General features: G+C 48.2%; 1 protein-coding gene across 1 annotated transcript in view; it reads left to right on the top strand.

Annotated features, from left to right (window-relative positions):
• The window catches only part of LOC116989629 (glutamate receptor ionotropic, NMDA 3A-like), a 62345-nt gene that overhangs the window by 19748 nt on the left and 29457 nt on the right, over positions 1 to 13140 (top strand). Inside the window, exons 2-3 of the mRNA XM_033047197.1 lie at positions 5668 to 6266; positions 11316 to 12363. Of these exons, the coding sequence (XP_032903088.1) occupies positions 5668 to 6266; positions 11316 to 12363 (1647 nt within the window). The remainder of the gene's footprint in view (positions 1 to 5667; positions 6267 to 11315; positions 12364 to 13140) is intronic.

Genomic DNA, 13140 nt, shown 5'->3' on the forward strand with positions numbered 1-13140 from the left:
GTTTCCCATCAAGAGAGGATGTTTGGTTTGATTTAGTTAAATATCGTCACGTGTGATGGTGAGCAGTGAAAAGCTTTTTTGTGGCGTGCTATCCTGTCAGCGGAAAGACTATACATGATTACAATCAAGCCGTCCACACTGTATACATACATGGTAAAGGGAATAATGTTTAGTGTAAGACAAAGTGCAGTAGAACCCAATTAAAGATAATACAAGGGTCATCTATGTGGTATTGTAGATGGGATGTCAGGACCGCTCGCTACTTGGTGATAGGGTGGTTCAGTTGCCTGATAACAACTGGGAAGAAACTGTCCCTGAATCGTTAGGTCTGCACTTTCACACTTCTGTACCTCTTGCGTAATGGGAGAGGGGAGAAGAGGGAGTGACCGGGGGTGAGACTAGACTGGACCTTGATCATGCTGGTGGCCTTGCCCAGGCTCTGTGATAAGTAGATGAAGATGTAGGTGGAGAATTCACTTTTTGTAGAGGATATATTATAACATTATAATAAAGCTTCCAGTGGGCGAGGCGACTTTAATGCGGGGGGGGTGGGGGCTCGAGGACTACCAACCACCGCCAGTCTCCACTGCCCACGTTGCATCATGGTGTGTGGATCGCGGAACGGCCCATACAGCCATTTGCAGACCCACAAGGAGACGACCCTATGGAGAGGCAGCATCTTTGGAGTGAAGGAATAGGTCCTTCGCTCCACAGATGCTGCCTCACCCGCTGAGTTTCTCTAGCATTTTTAACTACCTTGAATATGTGCGTATGTTGTTGCTATGGATTTGTCATTCTCACTGGGGATTAGCAGTGAGGTACATCTTCAGTCCCTTCAAGAACCAGTCACGACTATTAGTTGAGTGTTGTTGGTCATCATCAAAAGATACGTGGCTGTTTTGTGCTGGATATTTGCCTTTACTGGGCAGAAATATAGAGAGGATGCTGTAAACACATTGGCCAGAATTCGTACAACCGAGATAAGTTGTGATACCATGGACATCACAAGGGCCATGGGGGGGCCCCATTTATATATATTTTTTCTCCAAGTGTACGGGGTGATCGCTGGCCAGCATGGACTCGGTGGGCCGAAGGGCCAGTTTCCATGCTTTGTCTCTGAAGCACAGTGGCACAAACGTTGATCTTTTTGTTCTAACTACGTGCCCGCATTTGGCATGTGCCCCCGGCGGCTCCTGTTGGTGAGGCAGTGGGTAAACGTTTCAGAGAGTGTTATAGATCCTTCCAGTTTCCTTCATGTCAATAGACAATAGACAATAGGTGCAGGAGTAGGCCATTTGGCCCTTCGAGCCAGCACCGCCATTCAATGTGATCATGGCTGATCATTCCCAATCAGTACCCCGTTCCTGCCTTCTCCCCATATCCCCTGACTCCGAAATTTTTAAGAGCCCTATCTAGCTCTCTCTTGAAAGCATCCAGAGAACCTGCCTCCAGCGCCCTCTGAGGCAGAGAATTCCACAGACTCGCCACTCTCTGTGAGAAAATGTGTTTCATCGACTCCGTTCTAAATGGCTTACTCCTTATTCTTAAACTGTGGCCCCTGGTTCTGGACTCCCCCAACATTGGGAACATGTTTCCTGCCTCTAGTGCCCTTAACAATCTTATATGTTTCAATGAGATATCCTCTCATCCTTCTAAACTCCAGAGTGTACAAGCCCAGCTGCTCCATTCTCACAGCATATGACAGTCCCGCCATCCCGGGAATTAACCTTGTAAACCTACGCTGCACTCCCTCAATAGCAAGAATGTCCTTCCTCAAATGAGGTCGTCCCAGGACCCTTGTTTTTCTTCTTCCCAAAATTCTCACCATTTTCAGGAGATGAAGGGAGAAAGCCGATGAAGAGGATAGTTGCAAGGTACGGACAGTATTTGAATGTCCTCAATGGGACTGAACCATACAGCGCCAGAGACCCGGGTTAGAAACATAGAAAATAGGTGCAGGAGTAGGCCATTCGGCCCTTCGACCCTGCACCGCCGTTCAATATGATCATGGCTGATCATCCAACTCAGTATCCCATCCCTGCCTTCTCTCCATATCCCCTGATCCCTTTAGCCACAAGGGCCACATCTAACTCCCTCTTAAATATAGCCAATGAACTGGCCTCAACTACCTTCTGTGGCAGAGAGTTCCACAGATTCACCACTCTCTGTGTGAAAAAGGATTTTCTCATCTCGGTCCTAAAAGACATCCCTCTTATCCTTAAACTGTGACCCCTAGTTCTGGACTTCCCCAACATCGGGAATAATCTTCCTACATCTAGTCTGTCCAACCCCTTAAGAATTTTGTCAGTTTCTATAAGATCCCCCCTCAATCTTCTAAATTCTAGCGAGTACAAGCCGAGTCTATCCAGTCTTTCTTCATATGAAAGTCCTGCCATCCCAGGAATCAGTCTGGTGAACCTTCTCTGTACTCCCTCTGTTCGATCCTGACTACGGGTGTGGTGTTTGTACGTTCTCCCTGTGACCTGCGTGGGTTTCCTCCAGGTGCTCCGGTTTCCTCCCACACTCCAAAGATGTACAGGTTTGTAGGTTAATTGGCTTTGGTAAAAAAAAATGTATTGTCCCTGGTGTGTAGAACAGCGCTAGAGTACGGGGCGACTGCTGGTTGGCATGGACTCAGTGGGCCAAAGGACCTGTTTCCACGCTGTATTTCTAAAGTCTAAAGTTAATTCTCTAACTTGCGCTCATGATTTCATGCCCTGATTACACGTTTCAACACAAACCATAAACTATGTCCCTCAGTATCGACCAGAATTAGTGCTTTGATAAGATTCTTGTTCAAACTCCTTCAGAGCAAGAATCATTTCTTATTATAAAACACTGTACAAACTGGCATCTAATAAATCTGTACTGAGTACAGGCCAGGCTGGATCGATATCCATCTCATGATTGACTCTACCTTGCAAACCTGGTTAATAATGGTATTAGTATTAGAGGTGGGGGGGGGGGGGGGGGATCCAAATAGCCTCAGACTATTGTGTTTAAGAAGGAACTGCAGATGCTGGAAAATCTATGGAGCGAAGGAAATAGGCAAAGTTTCGGGAAGGAAATAGGCAACATTTCGGGCCGAAACCCAGAAGGGTTTCGGCACGAAACGTTGCCTATTTCCTTCGCTCCATAGATGCTGCTGCACCCGCTGAGTTTCTCCAGCATTTTTGTGTAGCCTCAAGACTATTATTCGCCTACACATGGAATTTTAATCAAGACAAAGCTGGTTGCGGCACAGTAGCTCAGCGGTAGAGCTACTGCCTTACACCACAAGACACCCTGGTTCGATCCTGACTACCAGTGCTTGTCTGTATGGAGTTTGTATGTTCTCCCCGTGACCTGTGAGATCTTCGGTTTCCATCCACGCCCCAAATATGAACCGGTTTGTAGTTTAATTGGTTTTGATATAAATGTCTAAATGTAAAATTGTCCCTCGTGTGTGTTGCGGAGTGTTAATGTGCGGGGATCGCTGGTCGGCGCGGACTCGGTGGGCCGAAGGGCCTGTTTCCGCCCTATATCCCTAAACTAAAGCCAAGTTGAGTGATGGTTCTTTTCTATCTTCTCTAGATGGCACCAATTCTTGCTGGATGTAATTGAAAATAGATCATCTCTTTTTTCTAAAGGGCCTGTCCCACGAGCATGCGACTCCATGCGGCGAGCGCGACCTAACGTGGTCGTTTGAGCCTTACGGCCTCGCGGGGCCGGTCCCACTTCGATCGCTGGAGCCGTATGGAGTTGTCCCGGAGCTGGTCCCGACATCGCGCGGGGCTCCGAAAAACTGACCGTGTTCAAAAATTCCGCGCAGCAACGGCCTGCCGGCCCACAGCCGCCTCGACGCCGTACGCGCTGTCTCGACGGGCGTACGCAGCGTCCTGACGCCGTACGTAGTGTCTCGACGCCGTACGTCACGCGCGAACTTCCCGCGAACTTCGCTCGAACTTCATGTCACTCACTCGACCTCCGCGCGGCCCCCGCTTCCGGTTTGGCCGCGCTTGCCGCTTGGAGTCGCATGCTCGTGGGACAGGCCCTTAACCCACCTCAAATGAGTCCCACCACTGAGCATTGGCACCGTAAACACAAAGTGCTGGAGGACGTGGGCAGGCGGCATTTTGGGTCACTTCCGACCTGAAATGTTGTCTATCCATCCCTCCAGAGATGCTGCAGGATCTTCCGGGCTACTCCAGCACATTATGGGTTGCTCAAGATTCCAGCATCTGCAGTTGCTTGTCTCACCATTGGTATCACTTGGTCATCCGTGGAATGTATTTACTTAGTATTTGAAGATGCAGCATGGAAACAGGCCCTTCGGCCCATCGAGTCCGTGCCGACCACACTGGTTTCATGTTATCCAGCTTACGCATCCACTCCCTACACACGCAATTTACAGCAGCCAATTAACCTAGAAACCTGCAAGAAGGTCTGAAGAAGGGTTTCGGCCCGAAACGTTGCCTATCTCCTTCGCTCCATAGATGCTGCTGCACCCGCTGAGTTTCTCCAGCATTTTTGTCTACCTTCGATTTTCCAGCATCTGCAGTTCCTTCTTAAAAACCTGCATGTGTGTTGGGATGTGAGAGGAGAAAACCCATGTGGTCACTGGGAGAACGTACAAACTCCACACAGACAGCACCCGAGGGCAGGATTGAACCTGGGTGTCTGATGCTGTTATGCAGCAGCTCTACCCGCTGCACCATGGTGCCGACCTTGGGGAAGGTGTTACGGAAGATATTATTTCCAACATTGTCTGCAACCTGTGGGATTGGTGGCTCTTGTTTCCTCAATTATATAATTTTCATTTGCCTCCCTAGCATTCAATCTGATGCCCAGAACGTTGAGATTTTGATCGTCCAAAATCAGTACCCCGTTCCTGCTTTCCCCCCTATATCCCTTGATCCCGTTTAGCCCTAAGAGCTAAATCTAACTCTTGAATTCTTGAAAACATCAATTGCAAATACATCATTTTGTACTACAATCGTGACAGTGTTATAGTAATTTATATTGAAAGCCAAGCAAGAGAAGCTCAAATTCTTTATTTAAAAATTCTCGATATCTCTCCATTTATAGATTATTTGAAGGGGTACATTGGACTAGCGCAGTGGCTGGACTGAAGCCTGAACCCAGGACTAGATGAATATTTATGTTCTCTGACCCACGAACCTATCTCCCACGTTGTATTATTGATAGTTTATCCTATTTTTCTCATTTCTTTCTTTCTTTCTTTCTTTATTTTTCCTATCTATAAATATAAATAAATAATTAGAGGCAATGTTAATATGGAACCGATATAGGAGGATCCCAGCTACTTTGGTAACTGGGTCCCTGGATATTTAATATGTGACTGTTTAACTATATTTAAGAGGGAGTTAGATGTGGCCCTTGTGGCTAAGGGGATCAGGGGGTATGGAGAGAAGGCAGGTACGGGATACTGAGTTGGATGATCAGCCATGATCATATTGAATGGCGGTGCAGGCTCGAAGGGCCGAATGGCCTACTCCTGCACCTAATTTCTATGTTTCTATGTTTCTATGTTAACAAAGTCTGTATTGGTTTGGACTATGATATGCAGAAAACAAAAATAAAAAAAATTCTCGATGTGTTCCATAGATTGAATCAATTGAATATATTGACAAAAGTGACTAATTCTGAAACCAATTTACTTTCCAGAACCCGTTGCATCTGCAGATGAGCATGGAGAGCTCGATGACCTCCCTCATGGAACTCCTCATCAGTGTCTTGAAGACCAATGCCTGGTATGATGTCAGCGTGATTTTGTGCCACAGTTGGGATATCTCCAGTTTGCTCACCTACCTAAGCAACAACTCCAACTTCCAACTGCGGGCTCTGCTCAACCTCACCGACATGGATGATGCGGGCATCGTTCAGTTTTTACACCAGAGTTTGAACGATCTGAAGGACTCGTCCATGTCTGTCTTGATGTTCAGCAGCGACGCCAAATGCTCGGACTTTGTCTTCAAGGCGGCGGCCCGGTTGGGTTTGACGAGCCCGGACTTTCACTGGGTCATCGGCCACCCGCTCAACATCGAGGACCTGCAGACTGCGGACCTCCCCCTGGGTCTGCTCGCTTACGGCGAGGTGAACAAGCCGGTTCTGGGAAGCTACGTGAAGGATGCAGTGGAGCTGATCGCTCGAGCCATCTCAACGGCAGTGTTCGTCGAACCCGACACGACGCTCATACAAAGCATGGTGAACTGTTACGACAAGCAGATTGAAGGGAAGATGTCTTCAGGTCAATATCTTTCCAGGTAAAAAACCCTCACGGAAATGTATCGTTCAATTGATACATTTCCCACTTTTTGCGTTTGGTTTGTACAGGAACTGACCCTCACGATGCGATACAACTTCATTTATCCCAGTGGGAAATTGGTCTGCCAACAGTCAAAAGAGAGTTACAAGGCATGGTATAGTGTCACACGCATATTAATAATAATGAAATGTAAGTGGCCAGTTATTGTACAGCAACATGTGTAACAAACATTAAATTAATTTATTGGGTGGAAAGTTCCAGGATGAGGGATATGCAAAAATGGAGGAAGGGGAGGGAGGGGGAGGGAGGGGGAGGGGGGGGGAGAAAGTCTACCCCATGACAGAAGGGGGAGGTGTTGTACAGTTCGATAGCCACAGGGGAAAAGATCTCCTGTGGCGTTCCGTGTTGCATCTTGGTGGGACCTGTCTGTTAGACAATAGACAATAGGTGCAGGAGTAGGCCATTTGGCCCCTTGAGCCAGCACCGCCATTCAATGTGATCACGGCTGATCATCCCCAATCAGTACCCCGTTCCTGCCTTCTCCCTATATCCCCTGACTCCGCTATTTTTAAGAGCCCTATCCAGCTCTCTATTGAAAGCATCCAGAGAACCTGTCTCCACCGCCCTGTGAGGCAGAGAATTCCACAGACTCACCACTCTCTGTGAGAAAAAGTGTTTCCTCGTCTCTGTTCTAAATGGATTACTCCTTATTCTTAAACTGTGGCCCCTGGTTCTGGACTCCCCCAACATCGGGAACATTAATTACACTGCAGCACACGGACGTTGAGCGGAGTTTATTAGGTTGCAGGCGTTCACTGTGGGTGAAGCTGCCATGGATTACAATGGGGTCATCAGCCAGCAGGAGCTGCAGCTGCCAGACATCGCCTGTCCTACCCTGTCCGACAGTGCAATCCATGTCATATGGTCAACCCCTTCAGTATCAAACGACACCATGCAGGTGCATCGTGCTATCAAACCATCGAGTGTTCAAGAAGGAACTGCAGATGCTGGAAAATCGAAGGTAGACAAAATTTGTGGAGAAACTCAGCGGGTGCGGCAGCATCTATGGAGCGAAGGAAATAGGCAACGGGATGAAATGTTGCCTATTTCCTTCGCTCCATAGATGCTGCCCTACCCACTGAGTTTCTCCAGCAATTTTGTTTGCCTATCAAACCATCGAACTGGTTCTGCAGAGATCTGTACTGGATGGATGTAGAGCAGAGGGATCTAGGAGTGCAGGTGCATGGTTCCTTGAAGGTGGCGTTGCAGGTACATGGGGTGGTCAAAAAGGCTTTTGGTACTTTGGCCTTCATCAGCCAGAGTATTGAGTATAGCGGCCAGTGTATTGGGTCTGAAGAAGGGTCTCGACCCGAAACATCACCCATCCATCTCTCTCTCGAGATGCTGCCTGTCCCGGTGAGTTACTCCAGCTTTTTGTGTTTATCTATTTATAGAAACAGAAAATAGGTGCAGGAGTAGGCCATTCGGCCCTTCGAGCCTGCACCGCCATTCAATATGATCATGGCTGATCATCCAACTCAGTATCCCGTACCTGCCTTCTCTCCATACCCCCTGATCCCTTTAGTCACAAGGGCCACATCTAACGCCCTCTTAAATATAGCCAATTAACTGGCCTCAACTACCTTCTGTGGCAGAGAATTCCACAGATTAACCACTCTCTGTGTGAAAAATGTTTTCCCATCTCGGTCCTAAAAGACTTCCCCCTTATCCTTAAACTGTGACCCCTTGTTCTGGACTTCCTCAACATCGGGAACATTTTATAGATGTTGGGAGGGCATGTTGCAGTTGTATAAGATGTTGGTGAGGCCGCATTAAAATATTGTGTTCAGTTCTGGGCACCATGTTTGAGGAAAGATGTTGTCAAGCTGGAAAGGGTACAGGGAAAATTTACAAAGATGTTGCCAGGACCAGAGGGTCTGAGCTATAGGTAGAGGTTGAGTAGACTGGGACTATTCCTTGGAGCGCTGGAGTATGAGGGGTGATCTTATAATGGTGTATAAAATCATGAGAGGAATAGATTGGGTAGATGCACAGAGTCTCTTGCCCAGAGTAGGTGAATTGAGGACCAGAGGATGTAGGTTTAAGGTGAAGTGGAAAACATTTAATAGGAATCTGAGGGGTAACTTTTTCACACAAAGGGTGATGGATGCATGGAACAAGCTGCCAGAGGAGGTTGTTGAGGCTGGGATTATACCAACCTTTAAGAAACCTACAAACCTGTACGTCTTTGGAATGTGGGAGAAAACAAGAGATCCTGGAGAAAACCCACGTTAATCTTTATCCAGCTACATTTAAGTTACCATCAACAGCCAAAGAGTGTTTACCTGCTGTGGACAATAGACAATAGACAATAGGTGCAGGAGTAGGCCATTCGGCCCTTCGTGCCAGCACCGCCATTCAATGTGATCATGTTTGATCATCCCCAATCAGTACCCCGTTCCTGCCTTCTCCCCATATCCCCTGACTCCGCTATCTTTAAGAGCCCTATCTTGAAAGTATCCAGAGAACCGGCCTCCACTGAGGCAGAGAATTCCACAGACTCACCACTCTCTGTGAGAAAAAGTGTTTCCTCGTCTCTGTTCTAAATGGCCTACTCCTTATTCTCAAACTGTGGCCCTTGTTCTGGACTCCCCCAACATCGGGAACATGTTTCCTGCCTCAAGTGTGTCCAAGCCCTTAACAATCTTATATGCTTCAATGAGATACCCTCTCATCCTTCTAAACTCCAGAGTGTACAAGCCCAGCTGCTCCATTCTCTCAGCATATGACAGTCCCGCAATCCCGGGAATTAACCTTGGAAACCTACGCTGCACTCCCTCAATAGCAAGAATGTCCTTCCTCTGTACTCTTTAAACCTCCCCCATCACATCCGTTCTTTCCTGTCCAGGCATCCCCCCTGTATTGGAATGCACATTCATCACACCACCTTCCCCCTCCCCTGTATCCTTCTCCTAGACTCCCTGGGGGGCACGGTGGTGCAGTGGTGCAACTACAACGCTTACAGCGTCAGAGACCCGGGTTCAATCCCGACTACGGATGTTTGTCTGCACGTTGTAGGTTTCCTCCGAGATCCTTGGTTTCCTCCCACACTCCAAAGACCTACAGGTTTGTAGGTTAATTGGCATGGTGTGTAAAAAAAAAAAATTTGTCCCCAGTGTGTCTGTAGCGTAGTGTTAATGTGCGGGGATCGCTGATCAGTGCAGACTCGGTGGGCCGAAGGGCCTGTTTCCACGCTGTATTTCTGACCTAAACCAGACGTAGACTCCGAAGATAGACACAAAATGCTGGAGTAACTCAGCGGGACAGGCAGCATCTCTGGAGAGAAGGAATGGGTGACGATTCGGGTCGGGACACTTCTTCAGACTGAGGAAGCTAGAGCCCCCCCCCCCCCCCCCACCCCCCCCCCCCCCCCCTGCATTGAACGGGCCTATCCCACCCTGAAGCCTAACGCTTTCGAGCCACTATATTCTATTTGAGAATGACTGAAAGTTTGGCAGTGAGTCACCGTGCCTCTGTCATCCAGGCTGTACACTGTAGTCATCTTATGCCTCTCACTTGGCCCTTTCTCTGCAAACCAAATATTAATCTTAAAATATTCATCCTGCTCTTGTGTCAGTTTCAGCCAGTTTGCCCAGGAAATCCATTTATAGACAATAGACAATAGGTGCAGGAGTAGGCCATTTGGCCCTTCGAGCCAGCACCGCCATTCACTGTGATCATGGCTGATCATCCCCAATCAGTTTAGTAATCCTTTCTCAAACTTTTCCTTTTAGGTTTTCCTTGAGTCTTACATGGGACCTTCACCCTCCAGCGCATTTGAATAATATTTCAGAAGATTACATTTGAAATATTAAATGCTTTACCTTTTGTTAATTTCCTCATTCAGCTGCAGAATATGGAAGAGAGAGAGAGAGAGGCTTGGCTTCTACCCCCCTCCATGGGGGGCCATGGGCGGCTTGGCCTCCAGCAGTTCACTGAGGTGGCCAATCTTCCCATGGGAGTCCTAGATGCCCGGAGGGAGATGGTAGCTGAGAATCAGTTCTTTGAATTCGGCAACCCAGGGAGAGAGGGGAAGTGGGAGGTAATGAAACATCCAAGACAGTAATTGATTTTTGACTGACCGTGTGAATGAAAATCCTCGGAGGAAAATTCAGGTCAGAAATCTTGAAGCTGTTGGGGCATGTAACAAGCACGCTAGATGTTATAGAAACATAGAAACATAGAAAGTAGGTGCAGGAGTAGGCCATTCAATATGATCATGGTTGATCATCCAGAATCAGTACCCTGTTCCTGTTTTTTCCCCAAATCCCTTGATTCCGTTAGCCCTAAGAGCTATATCTAACTCTCTCTTGAATGTGAAGGAAGGAACTGCAGATGCTGGTTTAAACCGAAGATTTAGCTACCAAAATGCCAGAGTAACTCAGCGGGACGGGCAGCATCTCTGGAGAGAAGGAACGGGTGACGTTTCTGGTCGAGACCCTTCTTCAGGGTCCAGAGACGCTGTATTGATTGTTAATGGTAGTTGTTTCAAGGCTGCACCTCTTTCGTGTCTTTATTCAGTCTGGGAATCGAGAGCAAGAGGACATAGGTTTAAGGCAAGGGGGGGAAAGATTTAATACGATCCCGAGTGGGCAATTTTTTCTACACAAATGGTGGTAGGTGCATGGACTGAGGAGGTAGCTGAGACAAGTACTATCACAACATTTAAGAAACATTTGGACAGGTACATGGATAGGGCAAGTTAAGAGGGACATGGGCCAAACGCAGGCAGGTGGGTCTAGTGTAGATGTGGTATGATGGTCCGCATTGGCAAGTTGGACCGAAGGGTCTGTTTCCACGTTCAATGACACTATGACTGCTCTCCATGTTCCAGTAACCTGTCGAGAGTTGACCATGCAGAATAGCCACGTGACAGAAATGATGCCAGCCTTCAATATGGTGGCACCTACTGAAGTGTTTTCTTGCATTGGAGGCAGTCGGTAAATGCAAGTATTTTTTCCGTGTCTTCCCATCCCCCCCCGCCCAGGTTTCTGGCAAACGCGTCGTTTGAAGGAGTGACGGGCTACGTCCAGGTGCAGGAGACATCGCACATTCACAGCAGCCATCGCTACCACATCTGGAACCTACGACAGGACCCGCTAGGAAAACCCACCTGGGTCAGAGTGGGCAAGTGGAACCAAGAGAAGATAGAGATCGAGCAGGGGATTTGGCCCAACAGAATACAACGTGAGATGAACGAAGTCGGTGGTTCCTCGAACATCAAGCTGCGGGTGGTCACCTTGGTGGAGTTGCCCTTTGTCTTCACCAGGGAGGTTGACCAGGACGGCAATTGTCCAGCCGGCCACTTGTGCCTGGACCCTCACACCAACGACCCCGCTGCGCTGGCGCAGATGTTCGAGGAGCTGAACAACGAGAACGGGTCGGTGTCGACGGAGTACAAGAAGTGTTGCTACGGTTACTGCATGGACCTCCTGGAGCAGCTCTCCGACGACCTGGGCTTCGACTTTGACCTGTACATCGTGGGCGACGGCAAGTACGGCGCCTGGAAGAACGGCCGGTGGACGGGGCTGGTGGGTGACCTCCTCAGCGGGGCCGCTCACATGGCCGTCACCTCCTTCAGTATCAACTCGGCGCGCAGCAGGGTGATCGACTTCACCAGCCCCTTCTACTCCACCAGCCTGGGGATCCTGGTGCGCTCCAGGGATACAGCCGCCCCCATCGGAGCCTTCATGTGGCCCCTCCACTGGACCATGTGGGTCGGCATCTTTGTGGCTCTCCACATCACCGCCCTCTTCCTCACCCTTTACGAGTGGAAGAGCCCCTTCGGAATGACTCCCAACGGCAGGAACAGAATCAAAGTGTTCTCCTACTCGTCAGCGCTCAACTTGTGTTACGCCATCCTCTTTGGACGCACGGTTGCCAGCAAGACGCCCAAATGCTGGACGGGCCGTTTCCTCATGAACCTCTGGGCCATATTCTGCCTCCTGGTCCTGTCCAGCTACACAGCGAATCTGGCCGCTGTCATGGTGGGAGAGAAAACCTTCGATAAACTCTCTGGGATTCACGATGATAAGGTAAGAACGTTTAATTAAGAAAAGACACAAAAACACAACTGTATTTACAACTGTGTAATAGCTCGCAACATCAACGCCTTCCACTGTACCTTGCTGCAGGTGGAATGGAATGGCATTCTTTATTATCTCATGTGACAAGGCACACTGACATTCTTTGCTTGCACGCCCAAGGTATACAAATAGTGGCCACTTACGGCGCTGACTATAATAAGTGACAATAATCAACTCACTTGGCATCAAACTAGACATCGCACCTGGACTGGACATAGAAACGGCCGGTCTATTCACCCTGCAAAATTCTTAGTTAGCCAACCGTGTCATCTCTGGGTGCCCGCTCTACCACCCGACCAAATGGAGCAGTGTCAGGGCCTGGCAGACATTGACGCCAACAGAGGCAACAACCTGGCTACTCAACTCCCGTCTTGAGATCTAACTATTCCTTTGGTTTATGTTTCATTCGCAACAAGAAGTTAGTTAGTTTAGTTTATTGTCACCCTGTGCATTAGCTTAGTTTAGTTTAGTTTAGCTCATTGTCACGTGTACAGCGAAAAGCTTTTGTTGCAAGCTAAGTAAAAAGACTATACAGTAAATGATTACAATCAAGTCATTTACAGTGTATGATACATATGATAAGGGAATAACGTTTAGTGCAAGGTAAAGCCAGCAAAGTCCGATCAAGAATAGTCCGAGGGTCATCAAAGAGGTAGATAGTAGTTGCTCTCTGTGGTCGGATGATTCAATTGAACAATCGAGCAACAGTGTACAGATAAAGGATAA

This window comes from Amblyraja radiata, chromosome 29 (genome assembly GCF_010909765.2).
Source record: "Amblyraja radiata isolate CabotCenter1 chromosome 29, sAmbRad1.1.pri, whole genome shotgun sequence".
Classification (NCBI taxonomy): Eukaryota; Metazoa; Chordata; class Chondrichthyes; order Rajiformes; family Rajidae; genus Amblyraja; species Amblyraja radiata.